At 35.3% G+C, this 12674-nt stretch overlaps 1 protein-coding gene across 1 annotated transcript in view; it reads left to right on the plus strand.

Annotated features, from left to right (window-relative positions):
- Positions 1 to 7823: 7823 nt before the first annotated feature.
- The window catches only part of LOC144436059 (kinesin-like protein KIF2A), a 34475-nt gene continuing 29624 nt past the window's right edge, over positions 7824 to 12674 (plus strand). The window contains exon 1 of the mRNA XM_078124716.1: positions 7824 to 8014. Coding sequence (XP_077980842.1) covers positions 7960 to 8014 — 55 coding nt within the window. The 5' untranslated portion in view covers positions 7824 to 7959. The remainder of the gene's footprint in view (positions 8015 to 12674) is intronic.

Below are 12674 nucleotides of genomic sequence, written 5' to 3' on the forward strand. Positions count from 1 at the left end.
TGTCTTTTTGAACAAATTGTGGTGTTTTTTAGAAAGCTTTGTTACATCTACACATTACTAGTATCTCAGGCTGTGGTTTACAATTCTAGATAACCATGATTGTTGACGGAACATTTGGGTAAAAAAGAAGACACTTTATATGTGTAGTTATTAAATAATAACTCAAAACCTGTAGATTGACAGACTAAGACAAATCGGTATAAAAGTAACAACAACTCATATGGAAAATCAATTAAATACAATGCCTTTCCCCGTAAGTGACACACGTGTGGATGAAATATATGGAAAGGTTACTGGCGTTCACTCTAGTAATATTTCAACCCCAGACCATAGACCATAGACCATAGACCACAGACCACAGACCACAGACCATAGACCACAGACCACAGACCATAGACCATAGACCATAGACCATAGACCACAGACCATAGACCATAGACCATAGACCACAGACCACAGACCATAGACCACAGACCACAGACCATAGACCACAGACCATAGACCACAAACCACAGACCACAGACCATAGACCACAGACCACAGACCATAGACCACAGACCACAGACCATAGACCATAGACCATAGACCATAGACCACAGACCATAGACCATAGACCATAGACCACAAACCACAGACCATAGACCACAGACCACAGACCATAGACCACAGACCATAGACCACAGACCACAGACCACAGACCACAGACCATAGACCATAGACCACAGACCACAGACCACAGACCACAGACCATAGACCATAGACCATAGACCATAGACCACAGACCATAGACCATAGACCACAGACCACAGACCATAGACCATAGACCATAGACCACAGACCATAGACCACAGACCACAGACCATAGACCATAGACCATAGACCACAGACCATAGACCACAGACCATAGACCATAGACCATAGACCATAGACCACAGACCACAGACCATAGACCACAGACCACAGACCATAGACCACAGACCACAGACCATAGACCATAGACCATAGACCATAGACCATAGACCACAGACCACAGACCACAGACCATAGACCATAGACCACAGACCATAGACCATAGACCATAGACCACAGTAAACTGTTTCTGTGAGATTATACTATAAGATGGAGTATTTAGCAATGTTTCAAAGTCACAAATTTTTTTTCGAATTTTTAGTGAATATGGAATGTTGTAGGACCTCGATAATCCATCGGTAAGAACGTTTCTACTTCATTAAGCCTAGGTATTTGTGGCTCTAAAAGAAATGTGTTGATGTAAGCTAATGCGTAGTATAATGCTGATATCTCCTCTAGCTATGTGGAATGTAAGTTATGGGAGACTTATTATTCTCAATACACGACACTAGGTTATTATGCTTTAACTTTAGTTGCGTCATATGGCTCTTATTCATGCTTTGAATTAAAGTAAGTACATTGTAATGTAACACTCTCTTCCTCCTCCTTCTCCTCCACATTCTCCCACCACCACCACCACCACCACCACCACCACCACCACCACCATCATCATCATCATCATCATCATCATCATCATCATCATCATCATCATCATCATCATCATCATCATCATCATCATCATCATCATCATCATCATCATCATCATCATCATCATCATCATCATCATCATCATCATCATCATCATCATCATCATCATCATCATCATCATCATCATCATCATCATCATCATCATCATCATCATCATCATCATCATTATCATCATTATCTTTTAAGGAACATGTATTAATGTTCAAACCCCTGTTAGAACTACATACAAGTGAAAGTATGAGATACTAGTACTCGTACTGATACAATAAAATAAAAATGTTATAAAACATTGCAATAACAGTACTGTATATGAATTTAACCTTAGTATGTCTGTGATCTCTGGTAAATCTTTTCTTGTGATAACAGTTAAATAATACAAACATTCCGAGGAAAAACTCTTGATTTCTCAATACATAAAGCTGTGGAATGCATATTGTTGAAAGGACGAAACAACCATACAGTCAGCCTCAGTTTACTACGTATGACCATAAACTATCCCCTCTTCTATCGCCTACGGTTAGTAATATCTGTTAGGTCGGTTCGCCCTAAACATTGTATCACAGTATACCACTGTATCCATACCACTGTATCTATACCACTGTGTTTGGTTTCACTAAGGTTACCCAATACACTGGTATGTTGCATTGTATGGTGAATAGAGATTACATACATTGTCGGTACTGAACAGTTATATTGTAATCTTACAAAAACAAAACATCTACGTAAAACTACCGTCGTTGTCCTATAGGTAATACACGGTGACGTCATAACTATGGCGTTCTCCATTCATACTTGGCTAATTAGGTGATAAAACCATGTGACAAATCATGCTACGTTTAACATTGAAATTCTTTTAACTTTTATAAATCAGAGATTCTAAATAAACAACTTACTTATAGTGCAAGCCCTTTCAATTGTTCTCGTACGGAACACTATTCTTGAGTGAAATATAGCGAACGTAATCTAGGTGTATTTTTATCAAAGAAACCCAAACGACATCATGAACATTAAATGATAGATGTACATTACAGAATGTAAGTTCTGTCATGTATAAACGTGGACTATATACGAATGACATAGCAACTGCTTGATGTTGTTTATTTTATCATCAAAGTGCAAAACCGTTTAAAAGTGTGTCATTGATATTGTCCCATACTATATATAGAGCGTCCATAGGACAATGGACACACAACTCTGAAGGGAAAACCACGCCTGAAAACTAACTGATCATGATGACCTAAAAGTTGCCGTGTCTCTCCGTGTCAAGCGGTATTTGTGTTAGAGTAGGTTCGATGGTACCTGTGAAAGAACAAACAAAGTTCAAGTCATCATGTTGACATGAACACATGACATCAAGGTATAATTAATGGTGATATTTACTACTGTATTACCGATCTACTTATATGCTATACTCTATCGCCTTGTTTCTAGTAGTGTGTTACATTATATGTTTAGACTTTCAAATTGTCGGGGGAGGGGGGGGGGTGCGATGGATAGCCACGTCGTAGATTGTGATATTATTTTTACCAAACATTCTTGCGAAAACAGATGTGTTCAAGCTATATGCATTACATTTGTATTAATACATACAATTTGAACACATACGTTGTGTATGAACGCTGATAAAACTCGATGAAAACTTAATAAGCCCAGCGTAAGCACTCGCAATTAAACGCACGCCTATGAAAAGCTCGCCACTGAGGGCGCACTACACTATTATTTCCACAAGCGCCAACATCATATCATAGACAGTTCATGAAAAGACCCAACAGAATAATAATTGTAATGTTTTTTTTTCTAAACTGAGCTGTATATCAACTTATTCTATGATTGAAAAAATTGTATGAGGGGTGAAAAACAAGTGAATAGTCATAGGTGAAATAGTTTGTCTCTCGACAACTTCATTTCTTTATTAAACGATATTTACTTTGTGTAACCAGGTAGCTTGTTGTTGTTTGCACTTCCTCAATAAGTTACGTGATCAATCGAAGTAATGAAGTGAAATTGAGTCATGACGAAGTGCTCTATTACGCATATGGATGACACCTCTGTAAAGGTAGCACAGACTTCGAAGCTCCTTGTACGGAGAGCTACTTGAAGTATTCTATTCAATAAATCATGCTATTTAGTAGCTACATAAAACAAGACAGAACCTTTTCAAGTTTAAACGATTTCATCAAAAGTAATATAAAAGGACATGTGTCAGCTTTGAACATCTTTGTGTTAGTTTTATATTTGAAGAATGGCACATGTTATTGTATTTACTGGAACACGTTTTATCACGACAGTCAATGTAACCATGAGATACAAGTATGTAACATAGCCATAGCAGTTACGCACACCAAATGAATGCATGACATACGTTTCTGAGTACAAAATTGGTTTTGACATAACCGTTAAAGTTGTAGAATAAAGTCATGCTAAATTTTACTCTTTTTAAAAAAAATGTATTAACCATCCAACAGGCATTGCCCAATAACAGGAGGAAAGTTCAGTGTTAATGCAGGAGGTAACCGGAGTACGTACCCGGGGAAAACATGCGTTGTTCGGTAGAGTCAAACTGAACGACACTCTTCTTACTTACAGCGTGGTAAATTTAATCAAACTCAGCCGATACCAGGCGGGTTCGAACCCAGGCTGCAGAGACTTAATACAGTATGGCCATATTGGAATCTAATTTTGACCCCGTCTCCATACAAAAGATTTAACGTTGACCCTGACTTATTTTTCTAGATTTTATCATTCCGCAATTATACAAGTCAAAGCACATATTTCTGCCGGCGGTGCCGTAAAGAGGCCTATGTAGTTGGATTTTATCTGAGAGTGGGGTTGTGTATTTTATATTTATGAAGCCTATTACATTAAAATGCTTACAGTCTAAATATCGTAATGGTATTTAAGTAAAACATTTGTCATAAGACCTTGATTCAAAGTGCCATCATTAGTAATAGGAAGAAATCTAAATTGCTTATTCAGTGTAATGCAGTTAAGTGGAATGTAAAATTAAATTCACCTTCAAATTTGTGGGCGAGGTCACTGCTCCCCTTCGTGAGTTCAAAAGTATCAGAGTCAATGGCCGAGAGGTGTTCATCTATCTCGTGCACCGATTGTAGTATTGATAACCTCAAATTAATTAATATTGGTTAAGATCGGTATTACCCAGCATGCAATTATGAATCAATAGAAGTTATTGACGAAAAAGATTTTTTTCTCTCGCTTCTGAGTGGTACAGGAGACTAAAGTGAACGTGTTAGAGTAGTTTTCTTGTCACACACAAAAAAACAACACTTTTCCCCACTCTTTCATGAGTGTGTTTTTTTATACGGGTACAGTCAAAACGAGTTAATGGTTTTAATTCATATCATTATTTACTTACATGGATATTTCCAAGCTAATTTAAGTATAGATGTCTCTCATTGAACACTGCTTGAAATAAGTGTATAACTATTTGTCATTTCATTACTGTTTTCCGTTTACATACAAGTACACAATTACGGCTTGTCACTGCTTTCTACACACATTTACGGCCTTGTCACTGCTTTCTGCATACAAATACACATTTACGGCCTTGTCGCTGCTTTTGACATTCACCATTCTCCTATGAGTATGAGACTAGTTAAGAAGCATTCATATAACATGTAGGGTCTAGACTCTCTAACAGTCCTTCATCATTACATCGCTAAAACGGCTGTTTTGTATGGACCAATATCTACAGCATTACTCGAATATCCTTGTACTGTGGGCCCTCGAGGCCTCGTCGAGTCGACTACATAGGGCTAATCATTTGTTGACCTGTTACTTCGCTGATCCGTGTTACTGCGATGTCTTGGGTCAACAGTACAAGAATATTCTAGTACAATTATGTGGTAGATATCGGTACATACAACACAGCTAATAGCGATGCTCACGAGACTGGTGAGAGAGTCTAAGAAGGATCATAACACTGTATTCACTCATCAATTTGTGAAATGGGTATTCTCCATTATTTGGAGGGGTGGACAGGCGCTATTATTTCATTTGTGAGTTGAACAAAATCTCTTCTTTGGTTCAACTCACAAATGAAAAAAGCAAGTCTTACAATTTATATTGCAATATATTTATTTTGGTTGTAGTCTATGCAAATTTGAAATATTAACAGGAATAGCAAATTGCGGCCAAACCCTGTATTTTTGTTGTACTTTTTCCTGTAGATGTAATTAATTTCATTAAAAAGTATTTATTCCCGAATAAAAGGCATCAAATGCGTGATTATAAGACCAACTTCTCATCTCCGTCCAAGGAAGATAGCATTGACATACATGTACTAGTATGTACTGCAACTGTGAATGACGCCCTCAACGGTCGCCTGTATATTCTGATCAAGAAGACGGATTCATTTTACTCACAATGTTTTCACGCTCTAATGTTCTTGACATTTGAGCCAGCATTTTCATTGTACGTCAGATATATAGACCTCTTGATACCAAGAGTTTGCTGAAAAGAGAATGAACAGACATAGTTGACGGTAAATAAAAACGAATTGAGTTTTCTGTTTCTCTTTGATCAGATTGAAAATGTACGTAACTCAGGAACGTGAATGTTGATTGGATAATACTAAGGCGGACTAAAAGAAAGAGATTGAAATAACACATTTTAACCACCAAAATATGACACAGTTATACATGAACATAGTAAATATCATTCATATCACGTCTGTTAACATGTATGCACGTGACGTACATCGTTCAAACATCGTGAACATCACGTTGATGACAGTTTTACCGTAGAGGGCAGTGTGATATTTTTCTGCTATATACTTGTGAAATTCATCTAGTACATTGACGATTGTTACATACGGACATCAATACAAGCCAGTGTGGATAACAAATATATCATTACTATTGATTACCAAATCGATAATTCAGATACTCAGAAGTATTTCAGTGTTTCGAGTAAGGGTTTTGTGAATTTTTCATAGGGCAAAAATTTATTTTTAAAAAAATCGAGATTTGTTCCAAGTACAAGTACTGGTGCGTGTGCAAGTACTAGGGCTATGGCTATAAAGGCTTGGACCAAATGAAAGAACGAGTAGCCAAACGTAACAACGTAGCCGAACGGCTGCGTATGATTGTTGGCCGGGATATGTCTGACACCACTTTGTCTTAGTAAATGGTGTTGAATGTCGACCTTGATGGTTAAACATATATGGACAACTGTTTTATGCATTCCTATCGACGCCCTCTAGTGACTCTTTAGCAACATGACTACATATCTGTTTCACAACAGGACTACATCCCAATTTTGCTTGGCACCTCTATAATATTATGTCTAGTTATAGATTTAAATCATTGTCTTCTTTGTAGAAGTGCGCCACCAACGTCAACTAAAGCTGATCACTGATGCATGTCACTGATGTTGAACTTTTAAATGTGAACTTACATATGTAATATTATAAGCTGTATTAATTTATTACCATGTGTCTTTTACTAAGTTGTCATTTTAGCCTTTTTATAATTATTGTAACTAATTTGTTGTTTTTAGCTCTATTTGTTTGATTGTTTACCATGATTTTACATCTATTGTATGTACAGAGCTTTCGAATATTAAATGAATAGAAAAGGCGCTTTAGAAGATAAATGAACTTTAAATTTTAAATCTTTAAGCCAAATGTCATATTGCTTTTGGTAATACTAATAGTGCTTCATTTGTATCCAGGCAACATATACGTTTACAGGGACAAGTATTATTGCATAGATTGTTTCCAATCAATCAATCAATCAATCAATCAATCAATCAATCAATCAATCAATCAATCAATCAATCAATCAATCAATCAATCAATCAATCAATCAATCAATCAATCAATCAATCAATCAATCAATCAATCAATCAATCAATCAATCAAAATGACATTTATGATATGATAGCTGAAAAAGTGTAGTAGCATATGTACATAGGGACATATTACATGTAAAAGTGCGCCACTAACGTCAACTGTGATATAATGGGGCTTCACTTGTATCCAGGCAACAGATACGTTATTCATCGCCACTGTCGGGAACGCCGTTTCCAGAAACCTTACCTTCTTAGCATGTATGCATATTACTTAGAATAGGTACAGCTGAACAGAGTGTAAAGAATGTGTTCCGACAAAACAAGAAAAAAGATATTCTGTAAATTACCGTACGAGGAGTATAGCAGGAGCGGAAGTCACTCTATGCATTGTGGGTAATGTAGACCGGTTTTGTAAACACGCATGTGCAGTAACTTTATTCAAATTTTTCAACGAAATTTTCTTGGACAACGATTCTCACCAATTTTTGTTGAATCCTTATAGTTTAGTTACATTTAACCCAAACCACCGAGGAACCTAGGAGTCGTGATATTCGTTTAATGCACCAATAGATTTTGGAAACTATAAAAATGTCGTTAGGTGGTCTGAAAGTGGGCCAGAGTGTCGACATCCAACGGACTGACGGTAAAGTTGAATTTTATCTTTTCATTTTGTTGTCTGGTCGATTGTATTTATAACGTTACATGAAGCTGGTGATCATCATTTTACGGTTTCATTAAGATTGCTGTGGGAAATCTGCACCCCTAGATGATCGAATAGGGCAATAGGAGTCGTTGACATTAAGAGGGAGACGTGGATGTTTTAACGTTGCAGTGAAACCATAGCCCCTTCAAATGTCAGTAACACAGTTGATATTTCCATGTCATGTGTTTGTTATGAGTCATGTTAACTAGCATGTCATGGAGTAGTTAGGCGATTTCTGGACAAACCCGTGTGATTTTTGACTACAGGTAGATACAAGTCACTGACACCTTCCAAGAACTGTCGTCAAATCAAACTAATCTATGGTCATCACGTACCCAGGAACAGACATGGTGTGGTGGCATTCCCGCGGAAAGACATTTGACGGGCGTATTGACTATATTGACTCATTATGTTTGAATCGCTATACTATTGTTGATGTACTGGTACTCTTTGTTTTCTAAATAGGTTTTGAATAAAGGTTTTACCTGAGCAGCTAAAAGAATAACTGTATATCATAGCACCACATTAATAGTAAATTATTAATTTATAGCTCTGATTGATAATGGGTGGTGATGGGGGGGGGGGGGTATCACCTCCAGTCAACATGGTCAATGACAGTCTCGCCATTATCATTACGTCGGTATTACAAATTCATTCATTCATTCATTCATTCATTCATTCATTCATTCATTCATTCATTCATTCATTCATTCATTCATTCATTCATTCATTTTAATTATTAGATTTTCAGTCTCTTCGACTATGTATGTCAGGTGTTAAGTCGATAGCTACATTGCATTAGAGTGGTGATATTCAGTCTATAACATGTTATAAGTTTCATAATTACAAAATAATCTAGAATTAGCTGTCTAAGCTGAATGATTACCTTTCATTGACATTTTGATGGGGATCACTTGGCTTCCATCTATTCACATGCTGAGCATGGTTGATTCCCCCTACGCCTTCCATCCACATGTACATCCACTTTCAAAATACATGTATCATTACATTGTATCTGTTTAGGCCAGGAAATGGATGGGGCATTTGACATACATGTATATTACTCTGACAATACATGCAAAGAAAGAAAACATTATCACATTGTTCATGTGCCTCATGTTCACAATGGGTAACCTCTTATGTATAATCAAATAGGAACTCAGTTTGAATCAATGGCAGAGTAGATCACAGTCACTTTATCTTTGAGGAAATGAGGTTTAGAGATGAAAACATGATGATGGAACTAGGAGTAGAACAAAACTTAGATGTGGTTGACAAGATCACAAAGTGGAATTTGTTTGTGGCCTCTAAATAGTTACCATGGATTTATTCAGCCTTCAACAATCAACCCAAAATTGTCTTTCCTGAAAGGCTTGTACATGTATGTAAGCTGTATGGGGACAATTGTACTCGGGACAACTCAAGGTTCAAGCTATAAATTGCATGTATATTTAGTTACTTTTTTTAAAACTTTAATGGTTGATATGCCACTCATTGACAAGTTAAAGTTGTGGTTACATGAGCATTCTCTTGCAAAATTGTATGTGTTGGATTTTATTGTTTTTATCAGAAAAAACTAAGTTCTGGTTCCATGTTATGAAATGATGTACAGTACATTTATATCAGTTTACATTCAGTGTTGCCTTCTTTATGACTAGTGTGTCCTCTACTGAAAGATGACAATTATTGTGGTTCAATATTGAAGTTCAGAGAAAGTGATAATGTGAGTCACTACATAATATGGGATAGAGACTCCAAATTTTGGTGCATGACAAATACTAGTCTAGAATTCTAAACTGGTACAGTAAATTACGTTTTAAACTTCATTACTTATAAGTTTAACAATGTGTTTGGGTTAGAAACCACAACAGTCTGGTAATCCAGACTAGACAAAGACAAGAAATTGTGCATCAGATAGGGGCACATCACATTGGTTTAGAGGGTGTTTTGTGTACATGTACATGACTGTGTCCCCTGAGGGGAGACAGACATACACACACACAAACACACACACACACACACACACACACACACACACAAACACACACACACAAACACACACACAGACACAGAGGAAAACGTTTCCAAGTAGAACATTTTCTCGTCCTTTTTTTTCTCACAATTATAATTGCATTTATAATTTCACAACAGATAGTAGGTTTGTGATAGATATGATGTGCCAAATATTAGTTATTGCATGAGTGACATAATTATAATATAATTCTTTTGGATAATTTTACATTGTTATTTTGAAAAACATTCAAAGGTGTATATTGGAAGTAATGTTTTTAAGTAGTGACTTAGGGGGTTACAGGGGTATTTGTGTCAATGATATAATATAAAGAGATGGAAGTTCATAAACTCTCACTGCCTAAGTGAACGATATTGGAAGTAATGTTTTTAAGTAGTGACTTAGGGGGTTACAGGGTATTTGTGTCAATGATATAATATAAAGAGATGGAAGTTCATAAACTCTCACTGCCTAAGTGAACGATATTGGAAGTAATGTTTTTTAGTAGTGACTTAGGGGGTTACAGGGGTATTTGTGTCAATGATATAATACAAAGAGATGGAAGTTCATAAACTGTCACTGCCTAAGTGAACGATGTCTGAAATTACTATTCTCAGTGCCACTAAAGTAAAGGTTATTATTGTTTGAAAATAGTGTTAGAATTTATGTAAATTAATAGAGGTATCACTGGTTGTCTGAATAAATTTAGTTTCTTGAGAGAACAGTGCTGATATGAAGACACATGAAAGCATTTATGTTGTCTGTGTGTGAATCGTAAAACAGTCCTGAATAAGTTATGACTTTGAACCGCTCTATTTCATAGAGAGAATGATGACAACTAACTGTATTTTAAGGCATCCTTGATTTCTCATGCAGACCCATAGTAATAATTGCAGTATTTTTGTTCTGATTCCAACAATTAAGGACATTATGGAAGAATGATTTTTTAAAATGAATTTATAAATAAATATGTGAGATAGAAATCATGATTATAGTAAGGCCAAGAAAAGAATGGCATTATGTAGAGATTATAATATACTGATTTATATCAGTTTCTATTTTGATTTTCATCATCTTTGATCTTAACCAAATGTCCTTAGATTCCAGTACATCGTAAATTATAGATGGACTAAATCCACACAATCATAAAATCAACATTGCCCCATAAATTTAGCATGAGAAATTTGTTTTCACTGAAAATGAAATTCATTGATACATGTAGTTACATTTAGTGGACTGACAAACATTATGTTGTAGAATTATTTGGATATGTCATTTGAATTTTTCATGAATATATTCAGGTAATAATTATTTGTATGAAGAGCGTTTATGCAATATTATAACTATCTTTGAATCCTCGCAATGTCTTGAATCATTTATGAATATGTTCCAATGTTTTTGTTGGGGTTTTAGTACCCCGGTCAGTATAGCAAGGGATAGGTCAGGTGAAATTAGCATGGGTTTCCCCCAACGTATGACGGCTACAATATTGTTTTGGAAGCTTGGTAAAATGAGATGGAATGTAAATTTTACCTCCTTGTTGATAGCAAAAAATCACTGTCACTTCTAGTCCAACTGAGGTGAACAACCTTAAAAATTGTCATCAGAAACACATTATAATTAGAAAAAATATATAATGTACTTGAAATAGTCAACTAATTAAATATCAGTCAACTAATTAAATATCAACTCTTAATTAACCTTTGCAAACAGCTGACACAAAACTAAAATATATTTTTATTTTATTGTATATTTATCATGTGTGATGACTATGTAATATTTATCTAGTCTAGTAAGTTACATAGTAGATGTGTGGTTGCCTATAAACATTAAACTAAACTAAACAATGTCTGTTCAGATGTTCAATAAAATAAATACTATTGAAATTATCAGAAAAAATAATTGAGCTTTATGCAATCAATATTTCTTTTGTGATATAATAAAATTGATTATACAGAAACAAGCATGAAATATTTATTGAGAAATTTTGCAGTCATTTATTTATGATTGTTTCACGTGTTACTGACTTTTCTTTTTGTTGTGATAGGATATGTGAACATTGTGTCTGTTTGTAAAAATTACGACTGTAAACTAGTTGTCCAATCATTCTAATTGTAAAGGAAAATATGAGCTTTAGAAGGTGAAAAGCATATGCCCTCTGTTACCATGGTTCTAAAATGTCAACAAAAACAGTGATGACGATGTGATTGTATGAGAGCTGTACAGTGTTCTCCCTTGGCAAAGATTATTACATTCCAACCTATGATTTCTTGAAAATAATAATATGAAGAAGTACAATAACAATTATTATTTATTTATTTATTATTATTATTTATATATTTATTGTTAAAACGTGCTACATGTGCATCTCAGCACACTGAACAAACTGAAGTTAAAAATGGCAAAAGTAAATAAATGAGGAAGGAAACAATGTATTCTTTTGTTATGCAGATTTGTTATTTCCAGGAGTAAACATGCATAATCAGATGCTGTATGTATATACTTATAGATGTCAGTTTTGTCAAATTTGAATTATTTGTAATTTTTATGAATCGCAATAAACTGTTACTGACAACGTTGTTATCTCTG

Source organism: Glandiceps talaboti, chromosome 6 (assembly GCF_964340395.1).
Source record: "Glandiceps talaboti chromosome 6, keGlaTala1.1, whole genome shotgun sequence".
Classification (NCBI taxonomy): domain Eukaryota; kingdom Metazoa; phylum Hemichordata; class Enteropneusta; family Spengelidae; genus Glandiceps; species Glandiceps talaboti.